The sequence below is a fragment of the Colletotrichum fioriniae genome (assembly GCF_027942845.1).
Source record: "Colletotrichum fioriniae strain IMI 355084 chromosome Unknown scaffold_2, whole genome shotgun sequence".
NCBI classification, from domain to species: domain Eukaryota; kingdom Fungi; phylum Ascomycota; class Sordariomycetes; order Glomerellales; family Glomerellaceae; genus Colletotrichum; species Colletotrichum fioriniae.
The window spans coordinates 1,336,510-1,356,870 of NW_027076838.1; the positions used below are offsets into that span (position 1 = coordinate 1,336,510).

At 55.2% G+C, this 20,361-nt stretch overlaps 6 protein-coding genes across 6 annotated transcripts; 4 read left to right on the forward strand and 2 right to left on the reverse strand.

Annotated features, from left to right (window-relative positions):
- Positions 1-765: 765 nt before the first annotated feature.
- On the reverse strand, positions 766-3,532 carry N0V96_002176 (uncharacterized protein; the record flags this gene model as incomplete). The annotated part of the gene is made up of 4 exons (XM_053187787.1): positions 766-1,032; positions 1,096-2,694; positions 2,745-3,363; positions 3,429-3,532. 4 exons carry the CDS (start codon positions 3,530-3,532, stop codon positions 766-768), a joined length of 2,589 nt encoding a protein of 862 aa, XP_053055291.1.
- A 763-nt stretch (positions 3,533-4,295) lies between these two features.
- On the forward strand, positions 4,296-7,358 carry N0V96_002177 (uncharacterized protein; the record flags this gene model as incomplete). Its single annotated transcript, XM_053187786.1, has 2 exons — positions 4,296-6,952; positions 7,013-7,358. The coding sequence occupies 2 exons, from the start codon at positions 4,296-4,298 to the stop codon at positions 7,356-7,358; spliced, it is 3,003 nt and encodes a 1,000-aa protein (XP_053055290.1).
- A 1,089-nt stretch (positions 7,359-8,447) lies between these two features.
- N0V96_002178 (uncharacterized protein) lies at positions 8,448-9,223 on the forward strand (the record flags this gene model as incomplete). The annotated part of the gene is made up of 3 exons (XM_065756456.1): positions 8,448-8,703; positions 8,812-9,063; positions 9,132-9,223. The coding sequence occupies 3 exons, from the start codon at positions 8,448-8,450 to the stop codon at positions 9,221-9,223; spliced, it is 600 nt and encodes a 199-aa protein (XP_065614825.1).
- A 1,404-nt stretch (positions 9,224-10,627) lies between these two features.
- PMM1 (Phosphomannomutase 1) lies at positions 10,628-11,545 on the forward strand (the record flags this gene model as incomplete). The annotated part of the gene is made up of 2 exons (XM_065756457.1): positions 10,628-10,724; positions 10,839-11,545. 2 exons carry the CDS (start codon positions 10,628-10,630, stop codon positions 11,543-11,545), a joined length of 804 nt encoding a protein of 267 aa, XP_065614826.1.
- A 507-nt stretch (positions 11,546-12,052) lies between these two features.
- On the reverse strand, positions 12,053-15,833 carry N0V96_002180 (uncharacterized protein; the record flags this gene model as incomplete). The annotated part of the gene is made up of 3 exons (XM_053187783.2): positions 12,053-12,561; positions 12,629-13,317; positions 13,372-15,833. The coding sequence occupies 3 exons, from the start codon at positions 15,831-15,833 to the stop codon at positions 12,053-12,055; spliced, it is 3,660 nt and encodes a 1,219-aa protein (XP_053055287.2).
- Positions 15,834-18,677: 2,844 nt separating this feature from the next.
- Positions 18,678-19,967, forward strand: N0V96_002181 (uncharacterized protein; the record flags this gene model as incomplete). The annotated part of the gene is made up of 1 exon (XM_053187782.2): positions 18,678-19,967. The coding sequence occupies one exon, from the start codon at positions 18,678-18,680 to the stop codon at positions 19,965-19,967; it is 1,290 nt and encodes a 429-aa protein (XP_053055286.2).
- Between the last annotated feature and the right edge of the window lie 394 nt (positions 19,968-20,361).

The window sequence follows — 20,361 nt, forward strand, 5'->3', positions numbered from 1 at the left end:
CCGTTCTGCTGCTCATCGTCCCTTCATACTGCATGAAGAACCAAAACAACCCAGGCGCAGGAACCAAAACTTCAGGGTCTTTCTTGCATTCAATCGTGAGATTCGAAACCATAGCGTATAAAGTATGGGGGTTGAGAGCGGGACCCTGAAAAAGCACGCCAAAACGGGCACGAGCTTTTTTTTTTTCTTCACCCTTATACGGAGACTCACTCCGTTCATGGCCCTGCCTTCCTTAGCTCCCGTCCGTTCGTTTTCAACGGTCAAGCTAAGGGTAATTAAGACGATGAAGAAGAAAAATTCATGCTTACCTTATTTATGCATATCACGAACCATGGCCCAGGCGCTGCCACGTCGTTTCTGAAAAGAAAAAAAGCACCGACACGGAACAATGCTAAAGATAATCAAGGTAGGAAAAGCAGGTACCTCGATGAGAGGTCGTTGGTCTTGTTCTCTTTGATCCATCACATAAGACGTCCGTCTTCACACAGACTCCCTACTCCCAAGCTCAAGTCGCGCCCTCAAGTACGGATACAGGTGAATACATAGAGAACGAAGCTTCAAAATGGAATGTTTCCGCCCAGTGTTCATTATGAGACGTAAGGGTTTACCCAACACACTTTGTCAGAAGAATCAAACAGGCCGTCGTTCAACAAAAAGACACACAAACGCCGATGCCTCGACGTAAAAACAGTATTCCGCCACCCCTTATCCCTCCATTTTTTGCTTTGTCTCCTTGCGTTACAAGAGCACAATCGCTGTCTTGGTTTATTCCCCTCCCACGATCTCAGCCGTCCAATCCTTGCGGATGTTAAGCTCCGTGAGCTCGGGTGTCTTCTCGATGACGAGACCCTTCTCGTTAGCGAGATGCAGCAGACTGATGAAGCAGAAACTTGTTGAGATATCCTCCATCATGGCCTTGGGGTAAACTGAGCCGAGGCCATTCATGACCTCGGTAAACTTGAGTTCGGTATCCTTGGCGGGTGGCTCTACCGGTGGCGCTGGGGCATCAGGCGAAGAAAGTCTTGTGGAATCCTGGTGATGGGTTAGCAACAATTCATTTCCCAATGGGAAAAGTGACCGAGGAGTTCGACTTACGCTATCCAGGCCCTCAAGACCCATGCCCTTCCAGATCTCCTCCTTCAAGCGCCTCACATCCACCTTCTTGGCAACACGCGCGAACTGCACGTAATCTGGCCGCATGCGACGTGTTTGCGTGACCAGAGTCGTGCCAAAAGCGCCGGTCAGAACATTGGTGGTTGCGTCGCCGCCAAGCAAAGCCGTCATGCCAAGAGCTTCTGTAGCTCCGACGTCGCCTTCGGCGCCGGGTGACAAGTGCTCCCGGGCATCCGCAAACTCGTCGTCTTCGTCATCCAAGCCACCGGCAAACGGCAAGGCATCGTCCTGGAAGAAGTTGGCGTCGTAGTCTCCCTCCGGCAGCGGCTCGTCCTCATTCTTGACGGGGGCCTTCTGGTTTGCCCAGAAAGCCTCGTCCATCTCCCCTTCTGGGACGTCCCTGTCTTGTCCGGCATTGCCAAACATGCCGCCTCTGTTTCCGAGGACTCGCCTCCTGCCGAGGCGTGCCTTGGGCTTGAGGAAGAGGTTGAGAAGTGATTTTGAGTTGAAGTGCTTATCATCAGGCAGCAAATTGCGAGACTTTGACTTCCAGTCCTTCTTGGGCATGGAGACGGCGGAGTTGCTTGATGCCTGGGTGTACAAGACGTCGGCCAAGGCTTGGTCGAGGGGCGCTGAGAAGTCAATCTCGAAAGGCTCCTTCTCCTTGCGTACCCTGGCAGGACCGACCGGCTTGTTGACGTCCTTGATCTTTCGGATTCTCCAGTGCTCGGCACTTGACCAGTTCTTCTGCAGCGCTTGGTCGAAATACCCGAGAATGTCTTCGTGCATTTTGTCCGCGCTCTTGGCATGGGACATGGACACGACGAAGTCTCCATTGTCTGAGTCCAGCATTTCGACTCCGTCACCATCGCCAGCCTCCTCGCCTAGGCCAGCATCGTAGACCCGCATTTGGGGCTCAAGGGCAGCTTCCCTGGCCCAAGCCTCACCACCCTCACCAAATGCCACGTCGGCGCCAAGCTCGAAGCCACCCAGTCCAAGGTCGTCGTCATCGAAGCCAGCAGCGTTGTCGCCGTCAATGAACATGCCAGAGTTGTCGCCCAGCGAGTCGGGATTCTTGTCCTTGTCTTGATCACCTCTCCAATCTTCCGGAGCTCTGAGGAAAGGAATATCCATCGAACCAGACGGGTCGCCGAGGTCAAAGTTCTTCAATGATGGACAGACATCAAGCTCGTCGAGACGACCAAGATCGGAGAAGAACTTGGCACCGAGGGCTCCCAAGTCGATTTCAACATCTTCGGCGTTCTCCTCCTGCTCGGGCTCCTCCTGTGCTACCGAAGCATCCTGCATCTCTGTGTTCTCGTCGTCCTCATCGTCGGCGTCTTCGTTCTTCTTTCGGGTCTTTGAGGTGTGTGCGTCACCAACTTCGTCACTGCTGTCGAAAACAATGCGTCCTTGGGCATCAATCATGAGGTGGTTCAACAGTAAGCCCTTGGCGCCACCTTCATCGAAGTCTGCGGAGGTTTTCTTGAAAAGGGGGTCTACGGCAAATTCGAGTTCAAACTTCTTCAGTTGAAGCGACGAGAAGTTGGGCGCCAGGGTCGCCTCGGAGGATCGTTGTGTCTGCGCACAAGTCAGCGTACCATCACAGCCAACATCCCTTTTGCACATACCTTGCGCTTCGGCTTCTTCCTGACGTTACCGTCTTCGTCGACTTCCTCCTCGCTCTCTTCGCCCTCCACTTCGTCACCCTCCTTACCCTTCTTCTTGTTGTTGCTGTCCGCGAGACCACTCAGTAGCTTGCCGGTTTCGGTTGCGACGCTGTCGACTCTGCTCGTGTAAATCTTGACGCAGCCATCCAGCGTACAACTGGCTTTCTGGAAGTTGACTCCGTCACCTTCCTTGAGAAGTGACATATCGTGGAAGTAGTCAATCAGGGCGAAGTTCCAAGAATTGTTTGCGTTGATCTTGTTGTCTGTGGCCATCTTCATCCACTCCTCAAAGTTGGCAAGAATCGGGACCCGTTTCATAGGCGTGACCGCGCTTCCACTAACTACAAAGCCTTCATCATCATCGTCGTCAACAACCTGCCTGCTGCCTCGGCTGCCACGGGCGTGGGGTGTCTTGGGGTTCGAGCCTGGTGTGTCATTCTCGATATCTTCTAAGCTGTTGTTGTTTCTGCGCAGAGGAGTCGCAGCAGCAGCCTTTAGTTCGTTGCGCTGGCGCTCATGAAATGCGTGGCGAGAATGCGCTCGTCGCGCCTTTTCTTCGGCGTCATCGTTGAGGGGGATTCTGTGCATTGTTTAGTTCCGTTGCTATGCAAAGTCGGTAAACGGGGGTTGCTGTCGCAAACGTACTTGACGGGTGAATTCTTGAAGGGCGATGTGTTCATCGACCCGGAGGTCGCTCTGACACTGCCTGCGCGGCTATTTGCGCGCGGTACTTGGGCCACTCGAGGCATCTTTTCTGTGTGTGTTGTTGGCGCTGAGGTTATCGTCAAAATTGTTGACTGTTTGCTGCAGTGTGCTGTAATGCTGTAGTGGGTGGCCGAGCCTTGTGTTTACTTTCCCCACCAAAAGCACGTCCCTGGGCGACGCGAAACAACAATAAAGAGGTTTTCTGCCTCGAATCTTAGGTGTCAAGTTTATCCTTCCGGGCCGGATGGGGCGGGGAAGCTGAAAATCCCGTTTCGTCCAAACATCAGATTGGATCGGCCCTTCGCGGCCCCTTCGTTATCGGCACGTGACGCAAGATCGCTATCTGCCGAGGACTATGGAACTCTTCTCTTGCAGTTGCCGTTGCAAGCAGCCCCCCTCTCTTGGAGTTGCCGCTCCGTTGACGCACAGCCACGTCGGAGGGGGGTTTCCCACGCAGACACGAGCAGATGCTTGGCGCAATCAGGGCATTGCCTGCGGTTTCCAGCCTGGTGGTGGCCAAGAAGCTTGCGTCGCTCATAGTTCCTGAAAGAGGCTGGGCAGGTTTTCCCGGGCTGCCTCCCTCGGACGGTAGACCCCCATGAGTCGTACATGAAGGTGAGAAGCGCTTGCATTTGCTGTTCAGCTCGAACCCGCTGCAGCCCTCTTTTTTGTATAGCAACTCCATTGAGAGACATCTGTTCCTCCTTGTCCGGCGGAACGAGCGGCTTCACGGCCACGCCAACGCGACAGCGCGGTCTCTGCCATGGCTTCGGATGAGCCAATTACAATCAGCATTTGACGTCAGACATGCCAACGTCCTCAAAGATCCGAGGGGGCGCCCTTCGCTTGCGGCCTTTCTACGCGACCGTATTCTTAATATGTCTTTTGGCATCCTGGTCCATCTTGACCAAGGCTACCCAACGACAGCTTCAGCTGCAAGACGCCTCACTCTCACTCTCATCCTCACCCCTCGCCAAACGATCCGAGTTCACCGAGTGCCGAGATGTCCACCGCGCCGATGATCAGTGTGCCTTTGTCAAGGCTCACTGCGCCGAGGACGAGGCTGGCCTCCTCTCCTACCTGACGCTGTATTATTGCGACCTTGGCAAGGCTCAGTGGTTGGCCTTCATTATCCTGGTCTGCTGGCTCGGCTTACTCTTCACCACTATTGGCATCGCCGCCAGCGACTTCTTCAGCGTTAATCTTAGCACAATCTCAGCCATCCTCGGTCTCAGCGAGAGTTTGGCTGGCGTCACCTTCCTCGCCTTTGGCAATGGCTCACCCGACGTCTTCAGTACTTTTGCAGCCATGGGCTCAAATAGCGCCAGCATGGCTGTTGGAGAGTTGATTGGTGCTGCAAGCTTCATCACCGCCGTCGTTGCCGGGTCCATGGCTTTGGTTCGCGAGTTTAAAGTTGGCAGAAAGACGTACGTCAGGGATCTCTCTTTCTTCATCGTGGCTGTTTGCTTCACCATGGTGTTCCTGGCAGATGGCCACCTGCATTTATGGGAATGCATAACGATGGTCTGTTACTACATCTTCTACGTGGTTACCGTTGTCACATGGCACTGGTACTCGACAAGGCGGAGCCAGCGGCGGGTCCGGGAAGCAGCCGCACGAGGTCATGTCTACGGGACGGTGGGGCATCTCAGCGACGAGCTGGCACCGGAACCATACCGGGATGATCCCGACGATGAGGACCGGCACGTCGCCTCTGCAACCGCTTCCAGTGCTGGAGACATCAACGTATTGGAAGCTGGCCCTAGGATCGAAGTTGATGGTCAAGGGGAGAGTGACGAGGAAGCTGAAGACAGCGATCATGGGCGGCACGTCGTGGCGGAGATGGCCAGCAGCATGCGAGTGTTGCGTCCTAGAGGCAGAAGGCGCAACACACTCACGCCTATTCGTCCCAGTCTGGTCGGCGCTCTCGAATTTCGATCTGCTCTGGCTCAACTGCAAAAGGAAAGCAACCACAGGATGAGACCGATGCATGGACGAGCTTACTCGGTCAACCACCTCGGAGGACAAAGTGAAACGAATACAGTGGGAGGCCCGCCTTCCGATTCAGGGAGGTACACGATAGGTGCCGTTGAGGAATTAGGTCAGAACAGAAATCGGGCCTTATCTTCCGGCGATATCCCCGGATCTGTCAACAGTCGCGACCATTCGCCATCGCCATGGCGCTTCCCAACACTCGCAGACCCGATCCAACAGATCAAGGCCCAAGAGGGCAGAAACCGAAGTCTGTCACCAGCTTACAAAATCGGCGGTAATTTGGCACCTCCTCCAGTCGACGCCGTACCACAGAGACAGGACAGCGGAGGGAGCGAACCGTTGGAGGCTCGGCCATCACCTGGTCAACTTTCCCTCCAAATACCAAGTCGGCGTGGTAGCATGAGCGTCGGATCTTCGCCTGCATCGCCCTTCCCTGGTTACACTGAATCGCCTCTTGTTTTAACGCCTGCTGCTCAGACCGAGCCGACCGAGTTCTTTGCGCCGCCTGGACCGGCTCGTCTCGAAGTGCCATTTGCTCCTTATGAGATGGCCAACCCCAGACCTGTAAGGTGGTGGCCATACGCCATCCTGCCTCCGCCGCATATCTTTTGGGCAACATTGTTCCCAACTTTGCTAGGCTGGAAGCAGAAAAGTCACTGGGACAGATTTGTCAGTGCGATATCTGTACCGAGCATCTTGCTCCTGGTGTTGACACTTCCGGTTGTCGAAAATGAGAGCGCGGATGATTCATCCGATGAGACTGCCGTGGATCCGATGATGCGAGACCATTCCCACTGCGACGCTCCAGTGCCTGCCGACGCCTACGAAGACAACGAGGGAGAGACGGAGTGGCAGCGCTTCAGACGGGCTACTCTGTCGCACTCTCGCGGGCAGTCACTTGATCGCTCCCCCAAGGGCTCTCCGGCGCTCATTGCCATCGACTCTCCGAGTGGTGCGCGTGTGGCAACCGAAATACCTACGAGTCACCCACAAGCCATCAAACCCGCCGCGCCGTTGCCTTCGGAGAGCAGTCTAGCTCCTGTAGATGAGTCGGGACAGTGGAACAGATGGCTCGTGGCGATTCAGCTCTTCACCGGACCTTTGTTCGCCGTCATCATTCTCTGGGCAAACATGAAGGAAGACTTCCAACAACCCTACAAGGTCCTCGTCAGACTCATCCTGTATACACTCCTAGGATCCACGATTCTCCTCGGCTTCCTCCTCCTTTCCACTAGTCCCGACAAGAAGCCAAAGTACCATTTCTTGCTTTGCTTCATGGGTTTCATCATTGCTATCGCCTGGATTTCTACCATTGCCGGGGAAGTTGTTGGCGTCTTGAAAGCAGTGGGTGTCATTTTCGGTATTTCAGAAGCCCTCCTTGGCTTAACTATCTTCGCCGCGGGCAACAGTGTGGGCGATCTTATTGCTGATATCACCGTTGCCCGGCTTGGTTTCCCCGTCATGGCATTGTAAGTCTACATCTACCTTCCCATCTACATACCGATGACAGCCATGCTAATTACTTTCAGGTCTGCGTGCTTTGGTGGGCCCATGCTCAACATCCTGCTCGGCATCGGAATCGGCGGCGTCTACATGATGGTCCAGGCCGCCAACCACCGACATAAGAAGCACCCCGACAAGCCATTCAAGTACCACTCATACAACATTCAAATAGGAGGCACCTTGATGATCTCTGCCATCACGCTTCTCATCACACTGCTCGGCCTGCTCGTCATCGTTCCCATGAACAAATGGGTGATGTCACGGAAGATCGGTTATGGTCTCATTGTGTTGTGGATGATCAGCACCGTCGTCAACGTTATTGTCGAGCTGACCGGAGTGTGGACTGACGTGTCCTACTCCCTTTCTTTCTAACGATATATTTCTCCCTTTTGACTACTGGCACACGTACAGCCTGTATCAATATTGCGTTAGTGTATTACGCCGTATGAGTATACCCAAGCATAGCGTGCGACGAGAACAATAAACGAAAACTCTCTGTCTTTCCACTCATAGACAGTCTTTACCTCACCAGGACAAAAAGAGGAAACACGAATCTACATATACATTAGTTTATAAAATAAATAACATAGATGAACACGTCCTTCTTACACAAGCATCTCGTTTGTCTTGATACCTCATTGGCTTCTTCAACGTGTGAAAGTCTTGTGAGGTGTTGGCGATGGTTGCCGTTTCATCTAGCGAACACCTATTCCTACGAAAGAGGTTCGAAGGCACTCAGGCACGGTCCTACGTTGCAGACGTTGATCACCATCTGATGTGTTCCCCCCCCCCTCCTTCGTACGTGCACCACCAGAGAGACCCCTCGTGAGTGAAAGGGCATCAGTAGCCGAAGTTGTGACGTGCCCCAACCAACGTATTGAGACGAACATCATGGAATGCCAAGTACGCAATGTGCATCGTTGTGATGCCAAGACTAAGGTGAGGCTTCATCTGGTTTTCTTCTACAGCTCAGCTCGGCTCGTGTACGTGTGCGTACGTGTGTGTGGTTGCCAAGACATGTCATTGTGTACACGTTCTTGTGTTTTGGCCAACTTATGCCCTTCCACGAGGGGGGAACAACGCGTCTCTACGGTGACTGGCAACAATGGATTATGGCCAGACTATGGAAATAAGATAAAGTATAAAATAAGACTTTGAATGATCTGAAAAAAGACCGTTTTCTACTGTGAAGCAATTCCAGCTCATGCCAAATTTGGTTATTAGATCAACCCACGCAAAACAGATCACACTCAACTCGGACCCAACCACTTTCTACTTCCCTGAACCTACCAAAAAAACACAAAAAAGTCGAGAGATTCAGACATTCAATATGGGAGGCTTCAACAAACTCACAGACTTGGCCCAGCAACTCGCGGGCAAAGACCGAGGCAACAAGGATCAACAGCAAGAGGACTCGTCAACTCCTCAGACAAATACGGATACAACCGCAAACGACCAGGAATGGGCGGACGTCGGGTCAGCGGCCAAAAGGCACTTGCCGGCTTCCAGGCGGATCAGGCTGGCGGCAAGGGGCCTGATTACACCGAGATTGGGGATGTCGCGCAGAGGGCATTTACGGCTTATAACCACGGCGATTATGGTAGCGGCGGCGGTGGTGGTGAGGAGGGGAAGAAGGACCTTGCTAAGATTGGGAAGGGGATCGCTACTGGATTTGGTGGTAGGAAGACGGAGGAGGGGAAGTTGGGAGGAACTGATGGTAAGTTGAAGGCTGGGGAGGGGACTGGAGAAGGCGAAGGCGAAGGTGAAGGTGAAAGTGAAAGTGGGGGTGAAAGGCTCGGTGAAGGGAAGCAGACCAAGCTCCAAGGTGATGATGATCTGGCCGTTTCGAGGTCGAATGCGGGGGATACCACCGGCCTGGCGAATAAGACGCTCCCTGGAGGGGAGCTGGACTCTTCTACTGAGAAGAAGGGATTGAACTCTCACGCCAGGCGAGAGGCTGGTGACAGTACCGGTTGGGAGAAGGGCGGTTTGGGTGAAGATGAGGGTGTCTTTACTGGTAATGAGGGGGACAAGACCGACGTCAGGAGGAGCAGCGAGACGACGACCCCTGGGCAAGGTAAGCTTGGTTCCTTGTATAACATCCTTCTTCTGGACTGTTTTTGACTGATGCTGGCGTTGAAATAGGACTCGGTCGCTCGGGACAGCAGCCTGCTGGCATTACCGGTGACGAAGAAGAGACTCTTGGGAATCAGCCGGTTGAGAAATGGATGAAGTGAGGCCACGACATTTTGCAAGGGAAATCGTCGTAATGTTTCCACTTGTGTCGAAGATGTTCACGATCGATGTCAAGGACGTTTGCTGGCTCGAATGTCTGAAATGAGTGAGTGACTCACTCACTTATTGTTGCTGCCGGTCGGACTGTTTCGAAACAGAGGCGCAGCATGATCGTCACTGGGTCAGGGTCGTTGATTATTTCGCGTACTTGCCGGATTGCGTATTAGCTTTAAAAGATTGAAGAGAAATATGTGTCCTCTAGCATCCAGTGAGCAATGGTGGAATGGTTGTGTGATTGATGCAAGATGTACATCGACGTCAAGGTACCTACCGTAAGGTACGAAGGTGAAGGTCATCGAGTCGGAGCCGGGGACGGCTCCACCCTCGAGCCCCGGAGCACGCATCCCTGCCGGGGCGCCGCCGCAAGGGGCAGTTTTCCCAGCCCGTTCCCATCACAAGCTCAAGGTGAGATCCTCCGTCGCCTAGCGCGGTATTAGTGCCCTCCTAGTCCGCTGTAAATTGCAATCTATCGTTCCTTGCGCCTCATAGTGATCTGCTCAGGGAACCTAACTTACAGGTTCAGAGAGGCCACGATGTCTACATCTCCCCCCTGTATTAACCACGTTCCTGGGGGAAACAAAACAACTCGTCATCTCAGCACTGCCTCGATACATGGCGTACATGGTCTAGCGGGCAAGTTTCAGAAGTGATCACTTGAATGGCGTATCTCATCTCGTTTCAATGCCAATGCCTTCGTATCATTGCCCGTTCGTACATGGGGATGAGGCAAGCTGTTCATAGCTCACTGCAATGGCGACGCGCAAGGACAGATCACCAAGAGATGAACAATTGAGAGATCTGTCAAATTGGAAGTTGTAGTGGCTCAGCCAGCAGGCAATTGAGCATCCATTGTCGAATCAAAGTTGCCAATGCTTGTGGTAAATATTGGATATAGATAGCTATGGGCATTTGTAAAAAAAAAAAAAAAAATTATAAAGGAAGCCCAACATCGGACTGATTCAAATTCGATATTCTTGGTTCTCTGCACCTGCAGCTCAAAGCCCACCCTGCTGTCTATTACACCTTACACAAGGCCCAGACCCAGATCCATTAGAGGGGGACCCTTGAACCGCAACAAGCACCACAGTACCTCACTTGCCCCGCCATCCAAAAAGCAACCCCGCGCCGCGCCTGCCACATCCCGAAAAGGAGAGCTTCCTTTCCTGCATAATTGACCGCCCTCCCTTTGCTCAACGTTCCCATTGGACTTTTTTCCCCTTGTTACCTCCCATTCCTCGAAGCGCGCGCAATTCGCACGACAAGACTTTCCCCCTCAGGACTTCATCAAACAATTTTCGAGACCGAACCCCATTGTGCCAGCATTCACAAGCACAAACACCGTCACGATGGCTACCTCTCTCCCCAGCTACCCTCCCCTCACGGAGCGCCCTCTGAAGAACACCATCTGCCTCTTTGACGTTGACGGCACCCTCACTCCCGCTCGTCTGGTAAGCTACTCTTCCAAGATCATATTTAATTCTCTCACTACCTTCCAGCTCAACCCTTCCTAAAGAATCACTCGTCGCATTACACCAGCTAACACCTCCCCCCTCCCAGGCCGCCTCCCCGAGATCCTCGACCTCCTGGCCCGCCTCCGCCAAAAGTGCGCCATCGGCTTCGTCGGCGGCTCCGACTACTCCAAGCAGCAAGAGCAGCTGGGCAACGCCACTACCCCCGTCACGACCCTCTTCGACTTCTGCTTCTCCGAGAACGGCCTGACGGCCTACAAGCTCGGCCAGCCCCTCGCCTCCAACAGCTTCATTAAGTACATCGGCGAGGACCAGTACAAGGAGCTCGTCCGCTTCGCCCTCCACCACATTGCCGACCTCGACATCCCCATCAAGCGCGGCACCTTTATCGAATTCCGCAACGGCATGGTCAACATCTCCCCCGTCGGCCGCAACGCCTCCAACGAGGAGCGCCAGGCCTTTGAGGCCTACGACAAGATCCACAACGTCCGTCGCGACTTTGTCGCCAAGCTCCGCGAAAAGTTTGGACACCTCGGCCTGACGTTCAGCATCGGCGGCCAGATCTCGTTCGACGTCTTCCCCACCGGCTGGGACAAGACGTACTGCCTGCAGCACCTCGAGAAGGAGGCGGAGAAGGAGGGCGGTGTCAAGTACGAGCAGATCCACTTCTTTGGCGACAAGACGTCCGAGGGCGGAAACGACTATGAGATTTACGTCGACGAGCGCACCATCGGTCACTCTGTGACCGGCCCCGAGGATACCATTCGCATCCTCAAGGAGACGTTTGACTTGTGAACCGCGGCGGAGAGGAGTAGGCTATGAGGGGAACTTACAAAAGACTTGAAGGCCGGCGAGGATGACTTGACTTGGCTAGTAAATGAACCCAACAAAAAAAATGGGGGCAATTGAGATGTCATGGGGCCAGCTTCCTAGACTTTGTGGTTGTGGCTGTGGCCTTGGGGAACAACAGACCTGCAGCATTTCGAGAGCGGCCATAACAGGCTCGCTCTCGAGACTTGATTTTTCTCAGTAGAGCAGCAAATGGAAATGAATTACAATGATCACTGAAAATAGTGCATGATGGAAGAGTCAATTGTCACTTGTCGCGAACGAGCTTCCAAAAATCAATGTTGTAGATTTGAAGTATATCATCAGGTCGTCAAGCTATCGCTGTATACCTTGGGGATGGGGATAGAGAGAGAGGGATGGAGAGATATTAAAGTAAATCCAAGAAAGAAAAAAAAGACAAAACACCATCACCATCACCATCATCATCACTATCCACGCACACCCAATTCTCCTTTACCTCCCAAACTCCAAATGGGGCACAATCACCGGTCCATACTTTGTCGGCGCCGTAAACGCACCATCACCCTGCACGACAAAGTCCACCGCCAAACTCAACTTTTGCAACCCCTGTTGCTGCTGCTGCTGCTGCTGTCCTCCATTGACGATGCTACCCGCATACTGCGAACCACCGACACCGCCAGGACCACCAGCAACGGTCTCCGGGTCGTACGCCACGACAGCAACATAATTCCTGCGTCCCATGAGCTTCTTAAGCTCGCGCGCGGAGCCCGAGGCGTCGGTGTGGAAAATCTCCATCATGTCCTCTTTGGAATCGGACACCTCGTGGTTGGACTTGTGGCCGTTTTGCGGCACGTAGAGGCTCTTGTTGTTGTGGAGGAGCTTGAGGATGTAGTTGCTCGCGGGCTGGGCTACGATGGGGGAGGTGATTACTTGGTACATTGTCTTGTGGTCGCTTGGGTGGGTTGGGTCGTGGACCAGGCCTGCTCCTGCGCAGTTGACGTCTGTGATATCGTTAGTGGGTGGGCTGAGAAAGCCAAAAGCGACGAGTTGTGGGGTTTGAGAACTCACCTCCTGACAAGAAAGTCATGCGAATGCCCTTTTGCTGGGAGATGCCTTGGAGCGTGCGGATAAAGTACGTCCTCTCCAGGTCCTTGGAATCGTGCGTCCACATATCCTTGAGGATCTCGGCAATGTCAATCTCGCCAAACTGGTTCAGGACGTTGCCCATGAGGCCGGACTTGCCGACTGCCTTCTTCACCTGCGTGAAGCCCTGCGCGACAACGTCCTTGCCACCGACGACGCCGGCCACGGAGCTCGTGACTTTGCCGAGGATATTGTACGACGTGTTGACAACCTTTTTGCCCGTCGCGACGGCCCCTGCCAAGCTCTCGACCGCCTCGAGGCGCGGGTACAGCAGCGGCACGGAGACCATCCAGATGCAGTGCTGTACGCTGGGAGGCAGCGTCGCGACCTTGGGAAATATGCCCTGGTAGGTCGGCCCGGCCATGACGCGGGCTTGGTTCCTCTCGGAGCGGCAGTCTGGTCCGACAACGCAGACGGCCGGACCGAGGTATTTGACAAAGTGCCACCCTTGGCCGGTGATGGTGAAGAGGTCCATGTCGTTGCTGACGTTGCGGAGGATCTCTACCGTGGTGTGGTGCTGGAAGAGCAGGTACATTTCGACGGCGATGCGGCCTACGTTTTTGAACATTTGGGATCCTTGCATGTACTCGGGATACGAGCCGTAGCCATCGAAACTGGCCCAAATTAGTTATATGATGTGAGCACAAGGGACACAAATGCAGACTTACATGTCATGGTCGTCAATCTGCAAAACATGCGGAATTTGAGCAAAGGCCTCTCGTAGGTAAGGCTGGTCAAAGTGGCTGGTATAATAATGGAAGTAGGCGTGCGAGACGTCCTCCTCGTGGCGCGCGGTCCACTGCGCGTTCTTCCTGTTGTCTCTGCCGCTCATCGCCAGCCACTGCTTCAGTAAGGGTACCTCCTTCCACAGTCTGTCACCGTAAATCTGGTTGCCCATACCAAGCTGAACGTGGAAGCCACCGCAGTCTACGTTCTTCTGGAGCACGTCCTTCCACATGAAGCCTACGCCACCGAGTTTGGAGCGCTCGGCCTGAGATGTGGAGGCGGCAAAGTCGTTGTTCGAGTGAGCGATGAACCTCCAGCCGACCTCATGGCGGCCAGCAATGACAAACTCGTATCTCGTGCATCCCAGGTGAGAAGTGACTGCGTACGTCCATCTCTCGGTCCCGCTCTCACTCATGGGCAGCTCAATATCGTACTTGTAAAACGTCCAGCGCTGATGAGTGAAGATATTGTGCGGCACTAACTGTCGCGGATTAGGTGACAGGTCGTTGCTCGGATGGATGTGAATCGTCGGGGGCTGCGGTGCGTCCGTCACGATCATGATGCTTCCCAGCCATGTCCCCTTTTCAAAGTCCATGTTGCAGTAGCGGAGGTACGGTCCAAAGTACACACCGTTGGTGGGCTGGATCCTGTACATGTCGACACCGGCGCTTGGAGGCGGTCCAGAGAATCCAGCAGTGGTAGGCGTCTGAGACGCAGCGACGCTCATGATGCTCTCAGCATAGCCCGGTGTCTGAGGGGGGAACATTGGAGAGGCCATGGCCTGCTTGCCAAACATGGGCGATGCGAGCGGGTTGCCGTACGTCGACGCTGTGGGCGACAAGGGGGCTGCCTCGTGTGTAATAGGATTGGGCCCCTTGGGAAACTCCCATTGCGTCGCTTGAGACGCCAGATGAATGTAGTAGTATTGTCCCGAGTTCTGGTCGAGATGGGCGATCCAGCCTTCGGGTAGTGGCGGCGGCGAAGAAGGGCCAGCGCCTTGGAAGGAAGGAGGTGCTTGTACAGTCTGCGTGACAGGGGCATTCTGTGCTTGAGACGATGAGGGCTGTCCGTTTTGCTCTGGCCTCGGGTCGTTGGCGAAGGCGGGGTGGCCTTGCAACGAAGGTGAGGCGAGCCCGGCTGCTGCAGGGCCGACAGTCGCGGGCTTCTTCGGGGGCGACTGAGCAGCAGAGGCAGTGGACACGGACGGCGTTGAATCTGCCCTTTGCTGAGCTGGCCGTTGCTTCTCGGCTGGGTAAGATGGGTTGCCTGAAGGCGTGACACTCGAGTAGGCTGGCGGGGGATCGTTCAAGCCCAGTCGCTGATAATCCTGTTCCAGAACGCTGACTTGCAAGTTCGTCTGTTCCCCTTGGTTCTCTGCCTGCTGAGGAGGAGGACTGAACGTAGGTTGCGTAGGACTTGTAACCGGATTCATGCCCTGGTATACTGTAGGCGGGCCATGAGGTTGGTTCTCTGGGTTTTCCGTCGGAGTCCACGGCCGCGCGGGTGGTGGTGCTCCTCCATACTGAGCCAATCTCTGGGAAGCCGCGGCGCTCTGGGCTTGTTGCGCCTGCAGGCTGGTCAGTGTGGCCGTGCCTGAGATGCCAGAGGCGGCATATCGCGCCTCGATGCCGCCGCCCGGGATAACCCCTGGTTCGACGATTGGGGTCTCTGGCGGGGGTGGAGATCCTCGGCTGGCGCGGGTTGTGGAGGTTGAAGCTGTCGAGGCGAACCTATTCACGCTGTTCTGGCCGGGCATCTCGAGATGATCGGCACTCTGGGCACTCTGGGGTGGTGGTCGGGCCTGATACTGGCTCTGGCTCTGGGCGGGCGGCGTAGAACTGGATGCGCCACCCGGTGGCGGGTAGTAGGGCTTCTTAGTATAAGACGGATAGTTTGTAGTTGTAGCAGCCGGACGCTGAGGTTGCGGCGCTGTCAGGGGCTTCGCGAAGAGGCCCCCGTCGTCGCCAGCCGGGCTCTGCGGAGATGTGGCGCCCAAGGGCCTCGGACCGGTGCCGCGTCGCTCGGCGAGGGTAGGACTCTTGGTCTCTACGGGGCTGGTCGCATTGAAGCGCGGGGTAGTATCATTGTAGTCGGAGCCAAATCGCTTCGGGGCGGTGATGGTGGGTTTGGTAGGTTTGCCAGGCCGAAGATCCTCCTCGTCGGGATACGGCAAAGGGGCAGCTGAGCTCGAGGCGCCTGGTGGCAGAGGGAAGGTCGGCTTCGAGGTGAAGGAGGAGGAGCCCGAGGCGGACGGAGGCGCGGGGTACTTGAAGCGGTCGTTGGCGGGGTTGGGACTCTGGGGTTTGAATATTCTCAGGGGCTCAACGGTCGGGCTATCGCAGTCTTCTTCGGCGGGCTTGTGAAGAAACAGTTCGGCGTCGGGAAGGCCGCGACTGCGCTCCATGATGGACGGCGATGTGGTATTGTAGAATCTGGCCGAAGATAGATATGTACGGATATCTGGGGGCTGGCCGACTTGCGCAGGTACGCGGATGCTTGATGCGGGATGCGAATGACGCACTGCGAAAGCTCAAGTCTGCAGGTCAGGGGGAGCAAAAAGTTATTTATAGGAGCTGTCGAAGGTCGAGGTTTCGTGCCTATCGTTGGATGCTTGAGAGGATCGCAGCTGCTGATGAGGGGTGGTGGGGTCCAGGTTCGAGTCTCACGGGAGAGGTCGCAGATATGGCCGGCCGGTTGTTAGGCCCGTTAGATGGATGAAACGGCTGCGGCACGGAAACAAAACCAGTGTATTTTTCCAAACGTGTGTATTTCAAGAGAGAAAAGCGTCAGAAATCGAGAACTATCAACCAGAGAGGGAGCGCGTCCAGGACAAAGAATAAGAACGTGCCAGATAGGACGACAGGAGCAGGAGGGAAGCAAGCAAGCGCCAGGTAGGGTTTGGGTCTGGCAGCGGGAAGCATTGGGCAAAGTGCAAAGCGGCAGCATAAGGTAGGGACATGGGGCCAGGATGGGGATGGGATGGGACTGGGAACCAGGGGGAGGGAGGCGCTCGCCAGCGGCAGAGAAGAGAGAGAGGGGAAACTTGGATGTTCCTCAAGGCACAGGCAGGCCGCAACGCCGCACACAGACTGTAGACACCACCACGACCTCACACGGCAGGGCGTGGCCGGGCTGTCATGGCATTTGCAGGGAATGGGTGAGATGGGCCTCGCCGCCGCCTCGGTGGCCTCCTCGACGATGAGAGAGCCAGCTGCCCAGGACTGTCGAGAGAAACAAGTGGTTGAGTTTGCAGTCCCAGCCAGTGGTGACCAGTGACCAGTGACCAGGAGCCAAAGAGCCTGAACAACGTCGATGTATGGAGCCCTGCATGGTGGCATCTTGTTCTACTGCGTAGCGAAGCTTCATGATTGGCTATGTATCGTGGGCGCTTAGAGAACGGTGCAGCAGCAAATGGGCAATCTTCATCTCGAAGTTGCAAGCGCCTGCCCATGACTGCGAAGCTCTTGGCTCGAAAGAAGTTCCCAGTCTTTCCAGATTCCCAGAGAGCCTTGAGAGCCTAGAGCGTGGTAGCGGAGCCACTTGAGCTCGTAATGCGCATAGAGGGAGACGAGAGTGATGAAGAGTGATTTGTCGAGTGCGGCACCTGGGATCCGGTGAGTCGAAATGCGCCGAGACCAGCAGTGACGAGATAGGGGGGAAACTTGGTAGTGCCCGCTCATCTGCAGCTCTCGTGAACCATCACTTGATGGAGGCGCCTAAGAGATTTGGTGTTGAATTTCTCCAAGTGGGAAGATGTTGGTAAAAGTAAAGAAAGCATCCAAGTGACAGATAGATGGGGGGGACTTGCAGGTTGGATCGACGCGGAGGGAACCGGTCGGCACCTTCACGGTTCGAGATAGGTACGTAGCTAGTCAGAAGCACGGGCCACCTTGAAATGTCATGGCCCAAGCTTCGACGGGTAATTACATAAGCCCGAGCATCTCCACTTTTCAGGCACAGCGGCGGCGTCGTTGGTTTACCTCCGAACAGGTCGTCCGTCATTGGCCGAGCTCGGGGTTGTCGTCGTCGCCCTCTTTCGTTTACATTCGCATTTTCATATGATTTTCATCATCGAAACTCTCGGCTTCAACAAATGGGGACTCGGACAACAGCAACGTTGTCAACATTATCCCGGCAACTTATTCCGAAAGCGAGTCACATTCAGGGGAATGTTGACTCACACAACTTACTAGCCTTACGACAGCTCCACGCATTGCATGGACCAACAACACCAGCCACGAATTGAGGCCTCAGTTTGGCGTGCGCGGCCTCTTCGCTGCCAGTGGCGAGAAGTCAAGCACCACCTCCTCAGTGACCACCCTCTCTCTACCTGAGGTATTATCCGCAATCTGAAGCTGCAACCAATTCCCATGTGCCAGAAGTGTGGCACACGCAACTTCCCAACTCCCGAGCTCATCGCAAACTGACACAGCGGGACCGAATTACGCCACACTCCACCCCGCACTTGACCATATCCCGCTGCCAACAGTCCATTCCCGGGCCCGGGCTCTAGGCTGCTCAGCTGAAGCTTTTTGCTCGGTCCCGCGCGGGCTGCGTAACACAACTGACATGGGACGACAAAGAAATGGCAGGCGGCGGCGTTCCTCTCCAAGGCAATCAAACAATACGCGGCTTTTCTCTAGCAGTCTAAAGTCATGAAGGCGTAAGATACTAGGTACCTTACTGTTCGGTCTCCGACAACGCCTGAATCTACACTCCGCCGCGGACATTTGCCCTACGCCATCAAACAAATTGCTTTGGTTCGGAGCTCGGTGTAGAAGTCTACCGCCCACCGACGGGAATCCAGTGGGCTGTTTGGGCCGATCCCCCTACCACGACGACGCGTGGCGATGTTGTACCTCCCCCCATGTGTCCATGTCCCTTCCCTTCGAAACCATTCTGACCTGTTCGACCGCTCAAGGCTAGAGGTGTATTGAGGGTCGCTCTGACTGGTTCGACCTGGTGCTTTCGCAAGTGCTTTTGCCTTCCACGTTTTGCTAGTAGTAAATCAGACGAAAGGCCTACGCATGCTCCTGCCTTGTAAATGATATGACCCTGTCGTCTTCGTCTCATGATATATAAATGAACTCCTTCATCGACATCATGCTCTCTCTTTCCTTTCCTTCCTCAGCTTCATTGCTTTCCGACAATCATCACCATCCTTATCATCCTACTCCTCTCTTATACACACATCTCATCATCAACCCACACCCACAAACAACCACACATACACATACAACAATCCAACATGTCTTGGGCAGGTCCAAACGGTAATAACAATCCTTGGGGTCGCCCAGGTGGCCCTCAAGGCCTCTGGAGCTTTATCCACTCCCTCGATCCCAACATGCGCGCAGGCGCCGGCGTAGACCACTCCACCAGTCCCGGTCCCTGGGCCAACTTCCCCCCAGGCTTTCCCTTCCACGGTGCTGAACACGGCTTCGGTGGCGGCCCCGGTGGCCCCGGCGGCTGGGGCGGTCCCTACGGCGGCTGGGGTGACTTCCGCGGCGGATTCGGTGGTCGTCGCCGCGGTGGCGGTCGATGCGGTGGCAGAGGTCACCACGGACGACGCGGCGACATGAATGAGGGCGAGGGCGAGGGCGAGGTCGTCGACGAGACCATGCGCAACGCAGACGATACCCCCGAAGAGGGTGACTTCTCTGACAAGGAAAAGGACGACTCCCCTGATACCATGCGCGACGGCCCCAACGAAGACGGCCCCGAGCACGCAGGACACCCTCACACCCACCCTCACCACCATCATGGCCCCGGCCGCCGCGGCGGTCCAGGCCGTGGAGGTCGCGGAGGTCGCTTCGGCGGTGGACCCCCCGGCGGCGGACCCGATCCCTGGGGTGCGCGCCACAGCAGCAGACACGGCCACCACGGCCACCGGGGCCCACCTCCTCCCCGGTCCCCCGCCCCCCATTCGGCGCACCTCACCCGCCTCCACCCCTCCCCGCCCTACGGCCACAACCCAGCCGGCACCTTTGATTTCGCAAACTGGCAAGAGTGGCTGAACCAGTTCGCCGACCACCCCTTTGCCCAACAAGTCCGCGACTGGGCCAACCGCTTCGGCGGCCTCAACGCCAATAACGCCGGAGCTGGCACCCGCGATGGTGCGGGAAGCAACGACAACGAAAACACCGATATCGACTCGGCATTCACGCCCCCCGTCGATATCTTCTCCACGGACCGCGCCTACGTCCTGCACTTTGCCCTCCCCGGCGCCAAGAAGGAGGACGTCGGCGTGAACTGGGACGCCGACAAGGGCGAGCTCCGCGTCGCGGGCGTGGTGTACCGGCCCGGCGACGAGGAGTTTTTGGCGACTTTGGCGTCGGGCGAGAGAAGGATCGGGATGTTTAGCCGGTCTGTACCGCTGCCGCCTCGTACGCGTCAGAATACTACTTCTGCTACCTCGGAGCGAGGCGAGGAGATTGACGCGCTGGCTATCACGGCCAAGATGGAGGATGGAATTTTGGTGGTGACTGTGCCCAAGGTCGAGAAGGAGTGGACTGAGATTCACAAGGTTGACATTGAGTAAGAGGGAAGCTAAGTAACGGCTTCCTTATTGCTTGAGAGGGATTTTTTTTTGGTGGGAAACGGTTGGATGTAATCGAAGCTTCACGGTTAATGATTTTGGGGTTTTGGATCTTTTGAATTATCGGGTTTGGGCTTGTACAAGTGTTTTTGGTATTAGGGTAATTAGATAGCTTCAACGACCGTTTACACCATTATTCTGGTATTGCTCCTCTGAAAGTGGAAGTGTATTGTAGTCATGACCAGTCAACATTTTAAATGCTATTCATACGTGAGCCAACATGATAGTCAACTAAACAGCAACGTTCGATCTCGTTGCGTGGGCTTCCTCCGGGCCTTACACCACCAAATGCTTCGCCCAAACAAAGGCAGAGACTCGGCCATATGCAAGCTTCTCC